This window comes from Tiliqua scincoides, chromosome 2 (genome assembly GCF_035046505.1).
Source record: "Tiliqua scincoides isolate rTilSci1 chromosome 2, rTilSci1.hap2, whole genome shotgun sequence".
Classification (NCBI taxonomy): domain Eukaryota; kingdom Metazoa; phylum Chordata; class Lepidosauria; order Squamata; family Scincidae; genus Tiliqua; species Tiliqua scincoides.
The window spans coordinates 186,909,437-186,932,543 of NC_089822.1; the positions used below are offsets into that span (position 1 = coordinate 186,909,437).

General features: G+C 43.8%; 1 protein-coding gene across 1 annotated transcript in view; it reads left to right on the forward strand.

The window, feature by feature from the left end:
- TCF7 (transcription factor 7) overlaps nt 1-23,107 on the forward strand; it is a 150,189-nt gene that overhangs the window by 83,934 nt on the left and 43,148 nt on the right. The window contains exons 4-5 of the mRNA XM_066614867.1: nt 14,830-14,962; nt 21,058-21,148. Coding sequence (XP_066470964.1) covers nt 14,830-14,962; nt 21,058-21,148 — 224 coding nt within the window. The remainder of the gene's footprint in view (nt 1-14,829; nt 14,963-21,057; nt 21,149-23,107) is intronic.

A 23,107-nucleotide genomic window follows, 5' to 3' on the forward strand; every position in this document is an offset into this window, starting at 1 on the left:
ACTTGAAAAAGAATGGAATAATGGTAGACAAAGGCAGGTCATGCTCCAGATTGCCTTGCAAGGACCAGCAAGGCAGGAAGGGAGGTAGCTAGTTGGCTGTGAAAGCCCCACCAATAGCTAGTTTTTGGTCATCAATTCATGTATGAACCAGTGATTGAAAACCAGCACAGTAAGAAAGCTGAAACATAAAATAGAAAGTGATCAATCACCCAGAATTTCTCAGCACACTTCTGGTGCAAAACAGTGCAAAGGCAGAGTCTTCTGTTCTTCAAACTGTTAAAAAGAGAAAACACTGTGATAAATACATGAAGTCTGGGCTTTCATATAGAGGAGATGAGGGCTTGTATTATTAATTACAAACATTTTGCTAATATGAAGGGTACAATTTATGGAAATGAGCTGCCAAGGGATATGCAAGTAAAAAAGGTTGGGAACCACTGCAGGTGATCCATGAATCAAATCCACCTTTAAGGTATCTGGTGTGTTAAGCCAGAAGCTCTACGTACAACATACAACCATAACACATCTGGGAGTGTGCAATTCAGTTCACAGCAGAGAGATGCAGCTGCATATATTTGCAACCCTTTTTACTCAGTAGACCCACTGCTTTCCATGGGTGTTATTCTTAAGTAAGGGTGCATTGAATTGTAGCCTGCTTGAAGGGGAAGGGAGGATTCCCATCCTGGTGTTTCAAAAAACAGACCTGCTTTGCAAGCAATTGCAAAGCAGAACCAGGCTGCAGCAGAAGGAAGGAGAATAAAAGGTCAACAGATTGCTTCTAAGGAGCTGTGCCTGCCTGCTGCTGGAGAAACTTGGTGCCTGTCTGCCCTTGAGAAACAAAACTTTTCAGAGTTGAAAGGCTTTGCCGTCTGATTGACACGGAGATAAGGCAAAGTGAGAATTGGAGCTTGGTTACTTGGCAAAAATTTCAGGTACTACAGGCGAGTATCTACAGTAATTTTCTAATGTGCTGAGATTTCTTAGCTCTGTAGGTTTAGCCATAGTAGGTACAATCCAAGGTTAATGTGCTCAACAGTGTCCTAGAGTTCATTGACATTCAGCCCAATCCTAACCAAACTTCCAGTGCTGATGTAACCTCAATGCAGTCTCAAGGTAAGGATTCCTTTTCCTGGAGGAAGCTTTTGTGACTGACCCCCACCAAAGGATGCAGCACATTGGCACTGCTGCATCAGCACTGGAAAGTTAATTTGGATTGGACTGTTATCTAGGTGTTTTAAATCTCACCCTGGATGCAGTCTTAGGTTCCATTTGCAAAGAGTCACTTGACCCATTCACTGAAGAAAATGTTGATCACATTGCATATTATTGTTAATAAGACTATTTATATACAGCTTTTCAACAAAAAGTAGTTCACAAAGTAGTTCATATAGCAAAATAAATGAATTAAGATTTCTCTCCCCCAAAGGGTCAGGGAATATATATGGGTATTGCATAGCCAACGACCACGTGTGGTCACATGGTCGTCGGGGGGCACCCACCCCAACCCTCCGAAAGCAAGGGGCGCAACCCTCCCCCCTGGAGGGTTGTCTGAGCCTCTCAGAGGCAGTACACATCTGCATGCTGCCTCTACAAGGCTCAGGCTGAGAGAAATCACATCTCTTGCGCGATTTCTGATTTCCTCCGTGAAACTGGAAGTCGCAGAAGAGACACAATTTCCCTCCGTCTAAGCTCTGCAGAGGCAGTGAGCTAGAGGGGAGGGGCGCATCTCCTTCCCTGCAGAGGGACTGGATTGCGTCAAGCCTTGCTTGACAATGGGGATCTTGCGTCAAGCCTCGCTTGACGATGGGGATTGCGGTTCCAATTCCTATTTTCAAGCGGCGCATGACTATGTATAACTGCATCAGCATTATGACTTTTGGAGCTTCAAGGTGGCTGCTCAATTTCTGCATTAAAAATTTGGTTTGTGAAAATACTATCAGCTGATGATAGATGTATCTTCTTTGCTAGCAATGTATCTTCTTTGCTTATATTGTTTTTAAAAAGAGGGGGGTTGTCAACAAATGTACTAGCTACTGTCTCCCAAAACATTTACCAAGAGTGCAATCCAGCATCATTATTTCAGTGGGCACTGAAATCCATTGGTTTCAGTGGGGTTTAGATTTCACCCTGGCTTGTCTTCTGTCTTTTTACCCTTTGAACAATTTTGATGGTGTGTAATTCCCATTTTTATCAAGGCATAGAACAGCATGAGCCAATAAACTTAACCGAAAAAATTTTTAGGAACTGGGTCAGTTTCAAGGTTTGATTTTTGCCACAGATCAGATGACCAAGAGATGGCCAATAGTAGATGTATTACTTTTCTCTTATAAAGTTTTTCCCAGCCTTTTGCTTTGTAACTTCTGGATGAATGCCAATTGCGCTCATGAAAATTATGCCGATGTAGATTAACTGGGCAGGTTGCAAATCTCACCAACATATCCTCACTAAATTCATCATATCCTCTCGAAACTGTGCACAGTTTAAGGAGGAGATACCCAGTGTGGGTGTTATCTGTGGTCAATAATCATTTTCTGTTTCCTTTAGATCTGAAAGGTGGAAGTCGCTGAAGACCACAGCATTCTGTCCCTTTTCTTACATTCTATCCATGCATTTACTGAAAATGATTCATGAACAGGGCGAAAAGTAGCAAAAAGGAAAGGAAGTGGTTCACTCCATTTCAGAAAACTTTAGAAGCTAAATCTGAGCTTATTTATCCATATTATACAGTCAGTAGCTCAAGCAAGGATGCATTTGAATTACAAGATGAAGGAACAGTTGGCATGTCGTCCACATATACCAGGGGTGCCCAAACCGTGGCCCAGGAGCTGCTTGCAGCCCTCGAGGACTCCCAATCTGGCCCACAAGTAGCCCCCAATTTCCAATGAGCCTCTGACCCTCCAGAGACTTACTGGAGCCCTTTCTGGCCCAATGCAACTGTTCTCAGTGTAAGGGCGACAGTTTGACCTCTCGCATGAACTGTGAACGAGGGATCCCTCCACTGCTTGCTGTTTCACGTCTGTGATGCTGCAGCAGCAGTGAAGGAACGGCCGGTCTTGCTTTCTGTAAGGACTTTTATAGACCTTGAGCTATTGAAAGACCTTCATTCATTCATATAAGTTCCATCTCTAATATATTCATTTATGTAAATATATGTAAATTTACTCAAATTTGAAATGTAAATTAATTCTTTTTTATTCCCGGCCCCCGACACAGCGTCAGAGAGATGATGTGGCCCTCCTGCCAAAAAGTTTGAACGCCACTGATATATACTGTACACTGTTTGCATGAGTAAACAATGTAAAATGTGAGACGAAAGCACTTGTTTGTCAATTCACAATGGTCACACTCAAAGGAGACATGGCTGGTTGCACCAAACACCCAGTCAGTCCCACATCACATAAGAACTTAAAAAGAGGCTTGCTGGATCAGATAATTTCATTCTTGTTTCTACTCCTACAGTGTCAGCCAAGTAGTCCTCCTGATGTGTAATGCCTACTGTTGTAAACAGCCCTCTGCAAATATGAACATTATGTTGCCATATAAAGTGGTCTGATTCACAGCATTGGTTTTGTCTGTTACCAGATACTGTGCTCTTACCCCGGATTGCACTGCACATGTGGCAAACCACCAGGCCATCTGAACTGTTTATCACAAACAAGCCGCAGTTTTTAAATGCCATTGCAGATTTTCCTAAAGTGGGTTTCCTGGTGCTGTGCAAAATTGTAATTTATAATCAACTCCTCAGATATCTGTCTTTTACCACATGCTCATTGCAATCTGTGTTGGGACAGGCTGCAACTACCTATTAACAGAACAGTGGTATTGATTAGCATTGCAGAGAGCCAGACTTTTGAAGCTTCAATTTGCTGTTCCTCTTGTATGATCATTTTATGATCAGATTCCTTAGAGAAGTGGAGGAATAGTATGCATACTACTTTCTTCTGAAAATGTGTTGTGGAATTAGGATGCCATAGAGTTCTGAAAGCTCTGAAAGCTGTTGTAGTGGTCACTGCTATACCATTTTCTCTACCAGTCTATGGGATGACATGGTCAGTATGTGCATGCTTTTTTGTTATTGGCTGCAGCACATTTTATAGAGGCTCAAATAGGCTACTAGCTATTGAGATGATCTCAAATGTCAAACCAAGTCACAAACAAACAACTAAACTATGATCCTATTTGGGGGGGGGGGGACCTGTAGCACCTTTGTTACAAGATCAAAATAATGGGCAGTATGGTACAGGGACATAAGGGCCACCTGTGTTCTATCCATGGAAAAGGTCTTTTAAAGAAGAAACCTTTAAGGGGTGATGGGCATGAATGGTAGGCTGGTTTGGTTAAGAGTTGGTACCAGGCTTGTATGAGAGACAGACCTGGCAAAGATGGGGCTCTTTCTCAAGTGACATAGTTTTGTTGCTAGAGTGTGGGTTGCTTTTCTCTGTGGGTGCTGATGTTGGGATGATTTTCCTTGCTTTACTGGAATGGGCTGTGTCTCCTGGAGTGATAGGTTTCCTGTGTTGATCCTACTTGTCAGTGTAGGTGCCTGCTGAGGGAGATGTGCCTTTTATATAGGGAGGGGGGAATGACACTGCTCTTAGTAGAGTAATGGGTCAGGGAAGTTATGGCAGTGGGGTTTGGGCAGGCCATTCTAGGAGAAAGAGGGTTAATCATAAGATGGTCCCTTTTTCTGGTCCTTTCCCCAGCTTTTTGACCATTGGTGTCCTTAGCCATGACCCCTCTGGTCTGAAGTTGCTGCTATTGAATGTCATGTCGGTGAATAATATAACCACTCTCACCCAGGATTTAGGCCTGCACAAGAGCACTGATGTAGTGTGTATAACAGAGACCTGCTTGGATGAGGTGGGAAGGCATTGTCCTCCAGATTTCTGGGTGATGCAGTAACAATGGCTTCAGGGTTTTGGAGGAATGGTCACGATACTCTCCTATGAGTCCATCCTCCTTTCCAGGTTCCATGTCCAAGAATTTTCTGGATTTGTGTGTTCTTTGTCTGATGCTGAATGAGTGAGACAGAATTGGGATTCTGCTGCCCAACAGTCTTCCTCCTTGAGATAGCCCAGGTGATCTCAAATGTGATGTTGGAGTGTCTCCGGTTGTTGACCTGAATCAATCAGGCCTGACCACCGTGATCCATGCAGTGGTGACACAGAGACTTGTCTACTGTAACGTGCTCCATGTGTAGTTGCTCTTGAAACTGTTCAGAAACTGAGATCAGATCGGAATCTGAATTTAAACTGTAGTTAGTGCAGAATGTGGTGGCTTCTATAATCAGGGGGGCTAGGCAGTTTGTTGTAGTGTTGCTCCTTTGACTGTACCGGCTACCAGTTTGTTTCCAGGTGTTTTTCAAGATGCAGGGCTAGAATGGTCCTGATCTGATGAACATAGCCAAATGACCTCACTACGCCACTGAATACTAATAGTTTAAAATAAAGTAAATAAATAATTACATATTTAATAACATATATGTTTTTCATTTTGGTATTCCTCACAAGTTTCTGGTATCATTTTTCTCTGAGAACGCGCATGTATTGTAGGTTGTCTGTGATGATCTCATTAACTAGATTTCTATTGGACTGCTTGCCTGTCTCCGTAGAATCTCTATGGGTTAAATTACCAGGCCTGAGGAGTGATGTAATACTGGGGGCGTACTATCGTCCTCCAGATCAGAAACCGGAAGGGGACCTTGAAATGAGGAAACAGATCATAAGAACATAAGAACAGCCCCACTGGATCAGGCCATAGGCCCATCTAGTCCAGCTTCCTATATCTCACAGCGGCCCACCAAATGCCCCAGGGAGCACACCAGATAACAAGAGACCTCATCCTGGTGCCCTCCCTTGCATCTGGCATTCTGACATAACCCATTTCTAAAATCAGGAGGTTGCGCATGCACATCATGGCTTGTACCCTGTGATGGATTTTTCCTCCAGAAACTTGTCCAATCCCCTTTTAAAGGTGTCTAGGCTAGACGCCATCACCACATCCTATGACAAGGAGTTCCACAGACCGACCACACGCTGAGTAAAGAAATATTTTCTTTTGTCTGTCCTAACCCGCCCAACACTCAATTTTAGTGGATGTCCCCTGGTTCTGGTATTATGTGAGAGTGTAAAGAGCATCTCCCTATCCACTCTGTCCATCCCCTGCATAATTTTGTATGTCTCAATCATGTCACCCCTCAGGCGTCTCTTTTCTAGGCTGAAGAGGCCCAAACGCCGTAGCCTTTCCTCATAAGGAAGGTGCCCCAGCCCAGTAATCATCTTAGTCGCTCTCCTTTGCACCTTTTCCATTTCCACTATGTCTTTTTTGAGATAGATCAGGGAGGTGACAAGGAGGAGATCAGGGAGGTGACAAGGAGGGACAGGGTTGTAATCATGGGGGACTTCAATTATCCTCATATAGACTGGGTCAATTTGTGTTGTGGTCATGAAAAGGAGACCAGATTCCTTGACATGCTAAATGACTGTGCCTTAGAGCAGCTAGTCATGGAGCCCACTAGAGGACAGATGACTCTGGATTTAATACTGTGCGGTACTCAGGACCTGGTTAGAGATGTCAATGTTACTGAGCCATTGGGGAACAGTGATCACGCTGCGATCCGTTTCGACATGCACGTCGGGGGAAGAATACCAGGCAAATCTCTCACAAAAACCCTTGACTTCTGACGAGCGGACTTCCCTCAAATGAGGAGGCTGGTTAGAAGGAGGTTGAAAGGGAAGGTAAAAAGAGTCCAGTCTCTACAGAGAGCATGGAGGTTGCTCAAATCAACAGTAATAGATACCCAGGGGAAGTGTATACCGCAAAGGAAGAAGGGCTCCACTAAGTCCAGGAGGGTGTCTGCATGGCTAACCAGCCAAGTTAGAGAGGCCGTAAAGGGCAAGGAAGCTTCCTTCCATAAATGGAAGTCTTGCCCTAATAAGGAGAATAAAAAGGAACATAAACTGTGGCAAAAAAAAGTAAGAAGGTGATACGGGAGGCCAAGAGAGACTATGAGGAACACATGGCCAGCAGCATTAAGGGGAATAATAAAAGCTTCTTCAAATATGTTAGAAGCAGGAAACCCGCCAGAGAAGTGGTTGACCCTCTGGATGGTGAGGGAGGGAAAGGGGAGATAAAAGGAGACTTAGAGATGGCAGTGAAATTAAATGACTTCTTTGCATCTGTTTTCACGGCAGAAGACCTCGGGCAGATACTGCTGCCCGAATGGCCCCTCCTGACTAAGGAATTAAGTCAGATATAGGTTAAAAGAGAAGATGTTTCAGACCTCATTGATAAATTAAAGATCAATAAGTCACCGGGCCCTGATGGCATCCACCCTAGAGTTATTAAGGAATTGAAGAATGAAGTTGCTGATCTCTTGACTAAAATATGCAACTTGTCCCTCAAAACGGCCACAGTGCCAGAGGATTGGAGGATAGCAAATGTCATGCTGATCTTTAAAAAGGGAAAGGGGGGGACCTGGGAAACTATCGGCCGGTCAGCCTAACATCTATACCGAGTAAGATGGTAGAATGCATCATCAAAGATAGAATCTCAAAACACATAGACGAACAAGCCTTGTTGAGGGAGAATCAGCATAACTTCTGTAAGGGTAAGTCTTGCCTCACAAACCTTTTAGAATTAATTGAAAAGGTCAACAGGCATGTGGATGTGGCAGAACCCATGGACATTATATATCTGGACTTTCAGAAGGCGTTTGACACTGTCCCTCACCAAAGGCTACTGAAAAAACTGCACAGTCAGGGAATTAGAGGATAGGTCCTCTCCTGGTTTGAGACCTGGTTGAAGATCAGGAAACAGAGAGTGGGTGTCAATGGGCAATTTTCACAATGCAGACAGATGAAAAGCGGTATGCCCCAAGGATCTGTCCTGGGACCGGTGCTCTTCAACCTCTTCATAAACGACCTGGAGACAGGGTTGAGCAGTGAGGTGGCAAAGTTTGCAGACGACATCAAACTTTTCCGAGTGGTGAAGACCAGAAGTGATTGTGAGGAGCTCTAGAAGGATCTCTCCAAACTGGCAGAATGGGCAGCAAAATGGCAGATGCGTTTCAACGTAAGTAAGTGTAAAGTCATGCAGATTGGGGCAAAAAATCAAAACTTCACATATACGCTAATGCGTTCTGAGCTGTCTGTGACAGATCAGGAGAGAGATCTTGGGGTGGTGGTGGACAGGTCGATGAAAGTGTCGACCCAATGTGTGGCGGTAGTAAAGAAGGCCAATTCTATGCTTGGGATCATTAGAAAAAGTATTGAGAACAAAACAGCTAATATTATAATGCCGTTGTACAAATCTATGGTAAGGCCACACGTTACTAAGTAACTAAGATGATTACTGGGCAGGGGCACCTTCCTTATGAGGAAATGCTACAGTGTTTGGGCCTCTTCAGCCTAGAAAAGAGACGCCTGAGGGGGGACATGATTGAGACATACAAAGTTATGCATGGGAAGGATAACGTGGATACAGAGATGCTCTTTACACTCTCACACAACACCAGAACCAGGGGACATCCACTAAAATTGAGTGTTGGGAGAGTTAGGACAGTCAAAAGAAGATATTTCTTTACTCACCATGTGGTTGGTCTGTGGAACTCCTTGCCACAGGATGTGGTGACAGCATCTGGCCTGGATGCCTTTAAAAGGGGATTGGACAAGTTTCTGGAGGAAAAATCCATTATGGGGTACAAGCCATGATGTGTATGCGCAACGTCCTGATTTTAGAAATGGGTTATGTCAGAATGCCAGATGCAAGGGAGGGCACCAGGATGCAGGTCTCTTGTTATCAGGTGTGCTCCCTGGGACATGTGAGATACAGGAAGCTGGACTAGATGGGCCTATGGCCTGATCCAGTGGGGCTGTTCTTATGTTCTTATGCCTCTTGAGTTCAATCTTTTTAGATTTCGTTTTTTAGAGTTCTCAATCTTTTTTAGAGTTCTCAATAGAGTTTATTAAATTTTATAGGCTTTAATGATAAACAGCTTTTCCAGAGCTGGTGAACCTCTTAAATGGCTAAGAAGAAGCTGTCTTCAGAGGACTGGATGAAGAGGTGCTCCAGACAGACCTTGCAGTAAAATAATGGTGTGACATCCCATCTCCCATTAAAAAGAAGTTGTATATGAGCCCTCATTCATGGGTATTTTCCCCATGATTGATTTGCATTTAAAAGACAAAGCTAGACATGAGTAAATTTGAATTATGTTTTCCCATACACAAAGCCTTCAAGCTAGGCAATTAACTCCAAGTAATTTTCAGAGGGAATGAAGTAATACTGCAGGCTATGCCAGAACCACTCTGAAGAGTATATTTGACAGGAATATAGAGGCAATTAAACCAGGGTGGGGGAGGGAGTACCATTTTATATTTCATTAGTAGGGTCAAAGATAGGCAAGAAAATGTGCATATATTGCGTTTTCACTTTTTTGTGATTATTTCCTTTATTTCAAATTACCTAGTACCCAATGCCATCTGGAGTGTAGAACTGGTGAGGCATAATTACATGTTGTCTGAAATGGGGGGGGGGGTGGCTTCTCTCAGAGCTAAATATCATCAATCACTGGCTAATACACCTTTTAAAAAAAAAACACTTCTTAAAAACTTAATTTATTGACAACCTGAACATTCAGTTGACAAGCACTGCCACATTTCTCAGGCTTGCAGATGTCTTTCCCAGCTCATGCCTGCCTCCACAAAGGTCCTGCTATGATAGAGGTTCACCACAAAAGTTGAGTGCCGAAGGTCTGTTATGTCATTTGAACTCTGTGGTTAGAGTGGGTGCATTTTTGATTGTCTGTGGTCGTACCTGCTTATCTCTTTGTAAAAAGAAAGACATCATGTGTCTGGTAAATAACAGAAATGAGATTGCAGGTGTGCATCCACAAGCAGTTTGGGAATAGGCCAAGCAGTTAATCTAGCAGTTAACCTCTATCGGCTGCCTGGAAGCTCAGAGTGCCAACTTTAAGCCTCGTGGAAGTCTGCAGAACAAATGTTCCTTAGATCAAATCCATATTGAATGGACTCTGCCCAGGAATGAAGCTAGAGGAGGCCCTCTTTGGAGTGAGGTTGAGGCTGACATCAAAAATAAGAGATGGGAAAAGGGGACATGCCAGTGCTTTTTGCGTTTAAATAGTGCATTTAAAATCTGTATGCCAGTTTTTAGTTGCAGTATCATTGCATAAATAAGAATTCCACAAATGTAAACTGAAAAAGGAAACCTAAATTTTCAAGGTTTTGCAATGAAGTGGCTGCAGTTATTGAAACCCTGTGTTGCATAGGGCACAATCCTAACCCACTTTCCAGCACCGACATAAGGGCAGTGCAGCTTCAAGGTAAGGGATGAAACATTCTGTTACTTTGAAGAGGTCTCTGTGAATGCCACCCAACAGCAGGATGCAGCACATGTCCAATTGGCACCACTATGCTAGTGCTGGAAAGTTGGTTAGGCTTTGGGCCACAGTTTCATAACTGGTGTGATTAAAACAAAACATGTGTAGCTATGATTAATTTTTCAAATGGAAGGTTGTGATATCGTTATCCCTCCTAATGGAAGGGATCCCGTCTCAAGGGTTGCTCTGCCATGTCCTGTAGCAAGCATCAGCAGAAAAAATAAAACCCAACATATGACCAGTGCCCACCACCAAGGTAAGAGGAGGAGAAGGCCATTGTTGGCCAAGCCCAAACCTTCCTAGGGGATGGGTAGGTATGCCCCCTGGATCCTTGGCAGCTACCCTAGGGTGCCATCTTATGATACTGGGTCTTCCCAGGAATTTCTTTGACTTCAGCAGAACTTTGGACCAACTTTTGCAGTCCCAGATAGGACATAGCCTATGGATTTGTTTCCCTCACCCATGACATGCAGCCATATATTGGCAACCTCTAGGACTAGGTTTTCAAAAAGGGCCTCCAAGGCAGTGGCATCACTAGAATTCGAGTCACCCAGTGCGGGAGGCCTGCGCGTCACCCCATGTGGTGGGCGGAGCAATGCCCAAGGTGGGCGTGTTGATGTACCATTGCCCCACTCCCACTGGTTTTTTGGCTGTACCTTTTGTTATAGGTACAAAGATACAGGTACAAAGGTTATAGGTACAGATATTTCAGTGTGGTTTGTTTCATTGCATTCTGCATGAAATTACGCATTGATTGATATATGATGGTATTATTCCTCCAAACTCTGATTTTAGTGATTTTGAAAACTTGTAGAGTCTCTCACACACACACCCTGTGTCAACTTACTTACACCTTATTGCAGCAGTTCTCAAACTTTTAGCTCTGGGACCCACTTTTTAGAATGAAAATCTGTCCGGGACCCATTGGAAGTGATGTCATGGCCAGAAGTGACATCATCAAGCAAATTAAAATAAATAATTAAATTAAAATAAAATAATTAAATAAGGGGGAGCCAGTCTTGTTCCACCAAGTGAATCTACTCTGAAGTAAGTCCTATTGTGGTCAGTGGGGCTTACTCTCAGGAAAGTGTGGGTAGGATTGCCTGTGAACCTATGCATGTCTACTCTGAATCCTATGCATGTCTACTCAGAAGTAAGTCCAATAATGGTCAATGGAGCTTACTCTGTAGTCTGCCTGCAATAACAACCCCCAAAAAGAATCAGTGAGATTTCCAGCCCTCCCAGTGCCCAGTTTAAAGTTTTTCTATTTCAGGCACATCAAGATAAAGACCCTCCTGACTTTGCAAGTGCAAAATAGAAAACATTCCCCTTACCAGTTCAAGCCACATTTTTGTCCTTTTTAGTTGGGGGGGGGGGGGAGAGGCTGCCTCTGGACATTTGTTGCACTCCAGCTCCATTGGATCAGAACCATTCTGGTGTCCTCACATTCCCCTTTGCCTGACCTGACCACCAGCCAAGGCTCCTCTGCCTACTCGCGAGTAAACACGACATGAGACTGCTTCACTTTCCATAGGGCTCCATAGACTGGCAGCTGGGAGGGGGGACCTCCTTCTCCGTGTTTTTGGGGGCTGCATTCATTGGATCAGGACCTTTCTGACGTCCTTGGAGCCTCTCAGCCTGCCTTGACTAAGGCAAGTCCGCCTACTTGCGAGTAAACGCAACCATGTGGCTTCATTTCAGGCTCAGACTAGCAGCTGGGAGGGGGAGCTTCTCGGGTGTTTTGGGGGGGCTGCATTCATTGGATCGGGACCATTCTGGTGTCATTGGATTCCTCTCAGCCTGCCCTTTCCAATGGACTATGGCGAGTAAACATGCAATACAGCTCACTTTCCATAGGGCTCCATGCATTCTTTCCTTCCAGTTTTTTGGCCATGACGTTTGAACAAAAGGAGCGATTTCAATTCTGTTTTTTGCACTGCACTCTGCTGGCCATTCCGCATCCAACGGTGTATGGCATGATGGGGTAGCTCTTAACGCCGTGAAGTTAGCACGTCCTCCCCCCAGGGCACATCACCCCCCTGGTGCGTCCCCCCACACCTCCCGCATCCCCCTAGCGATGCCAGTTCTCCAAGTTCTCCATTGTGATTGTCACAACAGTTTCAGAAAGATGCCGCCAGGCTGATGCTGGGCTGTTCCAGGTGCTCTGACTGACCACAAACAGCACCAGTAGGGGCTGCAGTTGTTTGACCTTGCAGTATCCCAGAGCTCAGAAACGTCTTGGGTTTACTGAGGCTTTGCACAGGCAGCAGCTGAGATATAAAGCATCTCCACAGCAGTTCGTAGGTCATGCCCTATATCCATGATTACCCATATATGCATATATGCCACCATTTTTTCTTTGATTATATAGGAATTGCCTTCAATGGAGTCAGTCCATTGGTCCATCTAACTCATTATTGCCTACACTGACTTGCAGTAGTGATCCAGGTTTTGAGATGGGATCTTTTTCAGCCCTACCTGGAAATGCCAGGGAGTGAACCTGGGGACTGCCTGTATGCACAGTGTTCTCTGTCATTGAACTATGATCCCCTCTCTAAAAGGAAATTCCTTGAGAAGTTAACAGCCTTAGCAATGATAGCATAGGAATAAATTTTGCCACATGTGCACTAAGAGACGTATTTGTGCTTGCAAGGTTGGGGGGAGGCTCAGGGAAAAGCTAAACATAGGATGTCACAATGTGCTCCTTTCACCAGGCATTACCAGAGAGGTGGGAGGGGATGCATGTAGGCCCCTGCTATGCATCACCTGTAACATGTAGTTTGGCCCTAGGAAGCAGTGATCAACTGTAGCTTCCTAGCATGTATACACTTTGTGTAAACTCAGCAAAATGAATGAATATGAGATTGTCACACATGATAACATTCAGGTGGATTTCATGTTTTTTATTGCTCATGGAAGTGCTTTCTGTCCAGAAGGAGCATCAAGTCTGAAACAGCTCTTAGGCTCAAACTTCAGCACTACATGAAATAACTGCATAGGCAACTCTTGTTGTTTCTCTTGAAGTTGTTTTTGAGTGCCTTCTGTGTTTCTGAGCGACAAACTCTGGTTTTCCCAGCTATGATGAAGTTAGTGTCAATTTAAAGGCAACTGTGGGCGAAACTAGGCAGGCATGAAAAGGCAGGAATGCTTGAGGCACTCAGGAAGGTTTGTGTGTGTGTTTCCCTAATAGCACAATTGTTTTGTGTTGTCTGTTTTAAATAAGGTCCTTCTGTCTGCTCTGATAGAAGAGAGCTAATGTTTCACTATTCAGTATTCTCTTCCAATTTTTTCTTTTTCACTGAAAATAACTTCAGAGGGGCCTTTAGATATCACTCTATCCTTTTTCTTCTGGTTCAAGCTCCTTTTAGCAAAGAGTAAACCAGCTGGGAGTATATACTTGTATCACACAGATGTTATAGCAGTGCTGTGGGATCTGCTTTTCTGTGAATGCGTCCCATGGCGTTGCTGCAATTTTCAGGGTCTGCAGCCTCATAAGTAAAGCCAATTGCATGAGTCTTTCCTATGGAATCCTCACCCTGCTAGATCAGGGGCTAAATCAATGGGAAAGACCCACAGAATTGGCCTCTTTCACATATTTTTTAAACATTGCAGCGGCATCAGAAGGTGAGATGCTGTGTAAGATGTAAGACTCCTAAAAGTCTGCAGCTTTAAGAATGTGTGGTGTCACTTTAAGCAAATTAATGCAGATAAACACTTCATTCAGGATCACCATATGTACAAAAAATTACTATGTGGGCAAGCCCACATGTGAATCTACTTATTGATGGATCTGTTCAAATTAATTGTCACTCCATTTTGTTTCCAGTAGTTCCCAACCTTTAGAAGCCCATGGACCACTGAGGCAAAATTTGGAATTGTTATGGACCACTTGTGGCCATGGAGAGTCTGGTCTCTGTCCTCTCTGGTGGTCCGACTCCCAAGTACTCTCACATGGGCTATCAGAGAAGATGGAGAATGGCCTGTGCACAGCTGCCAACACAGCTGGTTGTGGCTGTGGGCATTCCATTCTCCGCCCTCTTTGGTGGTCCATGGGAGATGGATCACTTCCAGTGTCTCGCTGTGCAAGAGAAGGTAATTTTTTTTTTCCTGAGACCTCTTGGATCACTTCTCAGAGTCTCTCGGACTACCTGTGGTCCCCAGACTACAGATTGGGAACCAATGGTTTAGACAGAGCCATGATTGTCGCACCTATACTTAGACTGCAGTGTTTGCTTTCATGTGTTTATCCTCTTGGAATTTTCAAGCCTTTGTGAAATCTACTGAAGAGCTTTCACTGATACAGCAACCTACTTTTAAGCATACACACTCGAAAGAGAAACAGTTGTGGATACCTATTCTTTTGTTCCTGAACTGTAAGGCTCCGAGGCTAACATTGCTCATCTCTCTCTCTTTTCCTTTGTATCTTTCAGTCCAACAAGGTTCCTGTAGTACAGCCATCCCATGGTGTCCATCCACTCACCCCGCTCATCCCATACAGCAATGAACATTTCAGCCATGGCTCCCATTCACCACACCTGCCAGCTGACATCAGCCAGAAGCAAGGTAACTGCAATGTTCTCTACCCCTTCTGTGACTAGGATCTGAATGTGGTCTTTGAAAGGTGTGTGCTGAAAATGTATACTAGTGCTGGATTTGTTTTCCCATATCTTGTCCAAGACTGGCCCGAGGCCTGCCACCTGAGGCGGCATACCAAATACTGCTCCCCTGACCTGCTAAGGTGTCTACTTCTGCTCCTCAGACACTCTAGCCCAGTGATTTTCAATCTTTTTCATCTCATGGCACACTGACAAGGTACTAAAACTGTCAAATGCTGTTGGTGGGAGGCTCACATCCCTCAATGGCCCTATTAATGAATGACCCTCTCCCAAACTCCCACAGCACACATGCAGACCATTCACAGCACACCAGTGTGCCATGGCACAGGGGTTGAAAATGGCTGCTCTAGCCCACTGTGCTCCTCTTCTCCAGCTCCTCTGCTCTGTCCCCCTCTTCATTTTCGAATCCAGAGTGTGGGAGCAGGAGGAGGATCAGCAGGGGCAAGCAGATGGACAGAGGTGATCACCTGTAGAGAGCCAGCCAATCTGCTGCCTGAGCTAACCTTTTCAGTTAGCCTCATGGATAGGTTGACCCTGAACTTGTCCCCACAAGTATTTGCACTCTAACTGGATTTCATTTTGCATGCCACCTCCTGTGTGCCTCCATGAGGGCCTAACTATGTTATGTACCAGGGGTGTCCAAACATTTGCCACATCATCTCTCCAACACTGTGTCAGGTCCGGGGGGGGGGGGGAGAATTAATTTACATTTAAAATTTGAATAAATTCACATAAATGAATATATTAGAATGGAACTTTTATGAATGAATGAAAGTCTTGCAGTAGATCAAGGCCTCTAAAAGGCCCTGCACAAAACAAGGCTGATCTTTCCTTTGCTGCCACTGCTGCATCACAGACATTAAACAGCAAGTAGTGGAAGGAGCTCTCGTCCCACAGCTCACACGAGAGGTTGAACAATCACCCTCACACTGAGAGCAGTTGTGTTGGGTCAGTGTGGACTCCAGCAAGTCTCTGGAGGGCCAAAGGCTCATTGGAAACTGAGGGCTCCCTGAGGGCTGGATTGAGAGTCCCCAAGGGCCACAAGTGGCCCCCGGGCCAGGGTTTGAGCACCCCTGTTATGTACAAGTACACCTATTGAAACCCCAGTATTGTGAGTGTGTTTTATGATCAGCTTCAGGAACAGCTGCTGGGAGTAGAGAGGCAACCCTTTTTGCTGCTGGCTGTTTTTCTTTTCCTCTCCAAATTGCCCCCAAGCTACTGTCTCCCCGGAATGATTTGAAATGTGTGCGTGGAAGGGCAAATGTATTTTGAGCCCAAGGGAGGAGAAGCAGATTTGAGGGTTTTTTGATACATAGAAGCTGTAGGCAGGAAAAGATTAAACACTCAGTCTCTCACGCCTTAGCTGTTCCAAATTCCTCCCTCCCAAAGCTGCTTTGGTTTTGGTTTTTTTCCTCTGAAGCTGTCTCTGACTGGGGGGGAGGGTGGAAAGACAGGTACAGATACTTTTTTCCCTGGATAGAGCTTAATGGCAGCTGTGGGGAGAGGGTGATTTAGATTGGAAGAAAGGGCAAGGGAGGACAAGGTTAAACTCTCTCTCTCAGCATGCCACTTCCCCAGTCTTCAAAGTAACCACTGCCTGGGGCTGTGAATTAGGGGTGTGTGTATTTATGTTTAAGTGGGGAGATCCTAATCATGGATCTTCAGCATCAAATCTATTTTGACCTCAAGTGATAGAGCAATTAATGTGGCTTCAGCCAGAAGCTGAGGTCATGGTCCCACAAATACCTGTGTGCCATTTTATATTTGGCAACTGCCAGACAGTTGCAAGGGATACAGATACATGTGCACAAGCATAAATCTAGATGTATCATTTATTATATGCTAGACTGACTATTTGGTGAAGAGGAGATGGTAATGATAATAGCAATGAACCTGTTTTACCAATAATTCAAGTTCATTCAAAATCATACTAAAATTAATCTTCTGGCAGGATCAGCCCATCCAATCAACCCATGATGCTGATTGAGAGTATTGCCTCAAGTGATAGATTGGCAGGAGCACTCTCCTCTGTTTCCGCACCCAACTCCAATGCTGCTACTCTCCTTCTTTATGGATTCAAAAAGGTACAAGGTAATGGAGTAGAAGAGGAAGTATATAGGGAATGAAAGTTTGGATTTAGGATGTCAGATAAGTTCTAACCTACCACTTTGCTCTCCTATATATTTCCTCTTCTGCTCCATTCTCCTGTTCATTCAAACCTGGGAAGTGGGAGAAGAAGGGAGAGCAGAAGTTAGCACCCCACTGGGTAAAGAAGGGAGCACTGGTGTGTTACCTCAAGCACTGGGAGTTCTTGGGCCGTCCTAGCCACTGGTAATCACCAAGGCAGAGTTTTCAATTACATCTGAGTTAGACACATATGCAGGCCATAAAACTGTCACAGCTCTGAATTTCTCATGATTTGTCATTTCAGAACTGAATGAAACATTCAGTAAGCACAGATTCTACAGTCCTTACAGATGGGTACCAACTGGGGATGTGTGTTGTGAGCTCACATGTCAGGTTTCCTTTCCCAATGTGTTAGCTTTCCATATAGAGCAGGGGTGCCCAAACTTTTTGGGAGGAGGGCCACATCATCTGTCTGACACTGTGTGGGGTGGGGGCTGGGAAAAAAATTAATTTACATTTCAAATTTGCATAAATTTACATAAATGAATATATTAGAGAAGGAACTTGAATGAAGGTCTTGCAATAGCTCATGGCCTATAAAAGGCCTTGCACAAAGCAAGGCCAGCCTTTCCTTTGCTGCCATTGCTGCATCACAGATGTGAAACAGCAAGCAGTGGCGGCCCTCATCCCACAGCTCATGCAAGAGGTTGAACAGTTGGCTGTCAGGCTGAGAGCAGTTGCATCAGGCCAGCACGGGCTCCAGCAAGTTTCCAGAGGACCAGAGGCTTATTGGAGATTGGGGGCTCCCTGCAGGCTGGACTGGGAGTCCTCAAGGGCCACAAGTGGCCCCAGGGCCAGGGTTTGGACACCCCTGATATAGAGGTAGATTGTAACACAATCCTGTTTTCAGACAACTTCCAGAGGGGTTGCTGCATTCATTTGTAGCAGCAAAAACTACTATGCGTCTTGGAGCACTTTAAATATTATTTTAACGTAAGCTTTCATGGGCTAGGGCTGTGATTTTCAACCTTTTTCATCTCACGGCATACTGACGAGGGACTCAAATTGTCAAGGCACACCATCAGCGTTTTGACAATTGACAAGGCACACCATACTGTTGGTGGGGGGACTCACATCCCCATTGGCCCTATTAACAAATGACCCTCCCTCAAACTCTTGCGGCATACCTGCAAACCATTCCCACGGCACAGTGGTTGAAAAAGGCTGGGCTAAGATCTACTTTGTCAGATGCACAATGAAATGAATTCTAGTCTATGAATTCTTATGCTGAAATAAATCTGTTAGTCTTCAAGGTGCTTTCTGACCAGTCATTCCTCACATGCATTTGAGATGGTATATAACCAGTTGATCTTCATGGACATATGCATCAGCTCTTGGTGTGAAGGTACAAAACAAGCATACCTTTGGAGGTGTTAAAGGTGTTCCAACCATGGTATTTGTTCGTATACCATTTGCAGCAGTTAAATTTTCTAATTTCACAGCAGTAATAACCATTTTTCTCTTTTTCCCCCCATGCTTCTGAGTAGTGGTAAAGTGACACACCTTGAGTGGTTAAGCAAACTGCGAAGCACTACAGCTCTCAAGAAGCATGTGTAGTTACTGTGGTGAAACTAACAATGATTACATGAGGTGAAACTAGCCCCTCAGGGTATTATCCTGATATAATTCACACCAGAGCAACTTCTGAGCATGCTTGCCCTCCTTCAGAAGATTATAATTCTCCTGCGTTCCACCAAACACGCACATTTTCAACATACCCAGTGTCCTGTTGCCCTCCATACTCCAGAATTAAATCCTCAAGCGAAAAGAAATATGAAGAGTTAACAAATTATAATTTTCAAGAAGCTCGGCTAAGGGCAAATATCCAAGTCTGACAGGAAGCGGTGGGTGAGGTTAGTTCAAGTCCTGCTTGGCTTTTCAGAGAATATAGTACAATGCACCTTATATTCAGCTGTTCTTGAAATTACCCACAGAACAGTCCCATGACTCTTCAAGGGGCTTTGTAACTCTGTGGGAACACCTCAGATTCTTATCATGTAAGTAGGGTTGCCATATGACCTGGATGGATGGGTTTGCCTGGATTCTAGCCATTCCCACTAGGGTCCTGTTTGGAGCATTTGCTGACCCAGATTCCCAGCTTTCATTTAGAAACAAAGCACAACACACACTTCTAACTCTAGTACAAGTTGAGCTGGGAAGCCAAATGTGAAGACAATATTCTTCTCCATCATTAAGTGTTAGCTGCTCTTTTCTTCCATTGCCCTTAGCCAATGAAGGAAGTCAAAACTATGATTATCATTTAGGGAAACCGCGCTATCCATTTGCCAAAATTTGCCAAAATTATATGTCCATTGTGTAAGGAAGAGGCATCCTGGTTCATTCAGAAGCAATATTGTAGTTGAGTTGGTGCTGTTTATTTTTTCCCAGTATGATTTTCTCTTGAGGAGCTGGTGGCTTTGGAATTCTCCCTTACTGGACATGTCATTAGGGAAATGGAAGATGCTCTTCAGTACATGGTGTCTTGTACATGACAACGGTGCCTTCTTAATTCGTTTTCTCAGACTGGAAAAAATTAAGGCTGAGAAATTCTTTTCCTGTTCATTCTAGTCAGTGAGTAAAATTGGGAATTTACAGTGTATGGGAATTTTAGAGTGGCTCATTATTCCTTTCCAGCGTTGTGATTTCATTCTTGTGAGAAACAGTGAAAATAACCTCATCCCTGAAAATCACAACATGGAAAACAACTCTGAGTAGGAAGCACAAATTGATATCTCTGGGTGTGACCAGATTGTAATATCTCATTTTTTCAGAAATGGTGGAAACTGAAAAACTAATGTGTTAGTACAATATTAGATAGCTTTAGCATGTCCTGCATGTCTTTGGATTTCCAAGCAGTTGTGGGGACAGTGTGATGCCAACTGGAAGCTATAGGGAGCCACCTCTCAAAGGGTTACAGCTACACCGCTCTGCGTGCTGTAGTTATAAGTCATTTGTTTTCACCTAGATGGGGAGCTCACAAAGGCAGAGATGACCAAGTTTTCATATCATCCCAGACAAGATTTTTCCATGGAAGCTGTTCATATGTTTAACTGGCGCCCAATATTATTCATGTGTTCATCAGTTAGTCCTAAGTTCAGCAAGCAGTCAGAAAGCAGAGGCATACAACTTCTTCCAAATCCAAGGTGTGATCTAATGCTACCACCATACTGAGACAAAATTCCAATGACAGTGGTTATTTTAACTAAGAATCTTCCTCTTATTTGGTAGTGAACACACGGTAAGTTATTTTAAGTGTAGAGTTAAAGGGCAGCCCAAAATTGTTCAACACTGAGCCAGGAACTTTCATACCCAAACATTAGCCTTTATCATTTAGGTAACTGCCCATATCATTAAGCCATGTCTAAGACATTAGCCCATGTAGTACCATACCTAAGATCCTAAAGGATAAGGGAGAGTTGATATACTATCTCTGTAATCCTTACCACAGCCCCATAGAGTGGGTCATCCCTGTATTGCATAAAAAAATTTCAAGGTTATTGAAAGGTTTCTAAAGTCAGCTAGTGAGTTTGTGGCAAAAGTGAGATTTGAAGTGGGAACTTCCCAACTTACTATCTCAACTACTACGCTTTATCTTCTTTCTGCTCTGGATACTGTTGTCCCACTCATTTCCTTAACCCAACCCACATTCCTTCCGTGCCCAACCTTGACTGTCTGTTTGCAATGAAAAGATTTGTTTTTATCATAAACAGAAGAAAGCAGAGTAAGTAAATTGGTACTAGGTCCTTCGTGCTGACAAACCCTGGCCCTTTGAAATCCATGTGACTTCTAATGCTTCCTAAGAGAGAGCAAGAAATTGCTGAGCCTGTATTTCCTAATATTTTTATTCTCTGTCAGGTGTGCACCGTCCTTCTCAAACATCGGATATCTCTGGTTTCTATCCCCTCCCTCCTACTGGAGTTGGACAGATAACGCCTTCTATGGGATGGTAAGTATAAAACGCCTATAACTGAGAAAACCGAAAAAGTCAATGTCCTGCTCACTGCAGGCCCACTCACGAGGCCAACTGATGCAGGTTGCATCACTGGCAGATTGCGAGGGGCCTGCAGAAGTGGCACATTTGTGATGCCTTTCACCCCAAGTCTGCAGCCACTGCCTCTACCTTCCTCCATGCTGCTGCCAAAGCAAGCCGCAATGATCTGCTTCCTACTGAGCAAGAAGCAGATCATTCCCCACCTTACTGTGCTCCTCACACACTGCCATGAAACCTGGAAGTGTGAGACTTCTGGTTTTATTTACAGGAATACATTGTGCTGGCAGTATAAATGAAATCAGAAGTCCCGCATTTCTGGGTTTCACGGCAGTGCACAAAAAACGCAGCAAGGATTGGGGGGTTTTATAGCGCAAAGGCTGCAGACCCAAGATGGTGTCAGGCTGCATTTTAGATCACACTGCCCCAGTCCTGCTTGTCCCAATTGAACTGAGTAACACCCACCTCTTCTGCAACATCTGAAACTCTGGTTTCTTCCAGTGCAGTTATCTTCATCCCATAAGAACTGTTTCTCAGTGGGAAAAAAAAAGTCTGCTTATGTTGAGTGAAATATTGGTTCTCTCTCCTGCTCTCTTACTTTGATCAGAGACTGTTGTATTGTAGTTTGGCATATAATTTCTCACCAGGCTTATGCTGCTATTCTGGAAAAATAGATACTGAGGAAGAACACAGTAGTTTACAGAGTTTGGATTTTTCTTCCTAAGGCATGTATGTACCTTTCAAAGCAATCTCTGTGTGATAACATTTTTTTGGTCTCTAAAAAAGATCTTTTAAAAATTGTCTTTTTGGTCTCATGGTACCAGAGAATGCCTCTCCTCCCTTATCAAAGTTACTCCAGTGTGAGTTTCGGTATACAGATCTAACCAGACAGAACATACCTTGTTTTTCCCATTTGAAAAACATTTGAAAACAATACAGTTTGCATTCTCTCTGGTTCACCGTTCTGCATTGAGAATAGAGATGAATCAAGGCAGTATACTGTACATACAATTCAGCTATAAACATCCTTTTGAATTTGAGTTTAATCATGAATACTACCAGTTTGTACTTGCTTTTGTGATGTCATAGTTGATGTTTGTAGAACTGTGTAATGTGTTACAGTGTAGGATTGCAACTCACGTTAATTATTAGAGCTGATTCACACTGCCATTTCTGAGGTGGAAGAGTCACCAAAAGATTACTTGTTTCCTCAATACTTGTATAATGACATAGCCGTGTGAATACATCCCCACATGGTAAGAACACAATTGCTTGTGTTTAAGATTGCCAACTGCCTGAAGCCATTTCTGGAGATTGTTTTTTTCCCCAACATGAATACTGAACATTTCTGGAGACCCTACTAAAATCTCCAGGATTGCATTCAGTAGTCACCTGGAGTTACAGCTGATTCCTGAAGACTCCAGGTCAGTCCTGGTAGATTAGAAACTCTAATCATGCTTTTTCTTTAGTAGTGTAGTAACTCAGGATCTTACTGCCACCCAAAACCATTTTAATAATAATAATAATAATAATAATAATAATAATAACTTTATTTTTACCCCGCCTTTCTCCCCGAAGGGACTCAACATATTAAAAACATAATTTAAAAACAAATAAAAACATATTAACACATCATAAAAAACAGCAGTCAGAGTAAAAAAATAGGTAAAAAGAGCATAGAGCAGCAGCAAGTCATAAAAGAATCAGGCCTGTAAAAAATATTAAAAGATGTTAAAAAGATGTTAAAAGGCCGAGAACTCAGAAGGCTTGTTTAAACAGAAGGGTCTTCAGGCCTCGCCGAAAGGTCTCAAGAGAGGGAGCCATTCTTAAGTCAAGGGGAAGGGAGTTCCATAGCGTTGGTGCCACTACTGAGAAGGCCATATTTCTTGCAGCCGCCCCACGTACCTCCCTAGGCGG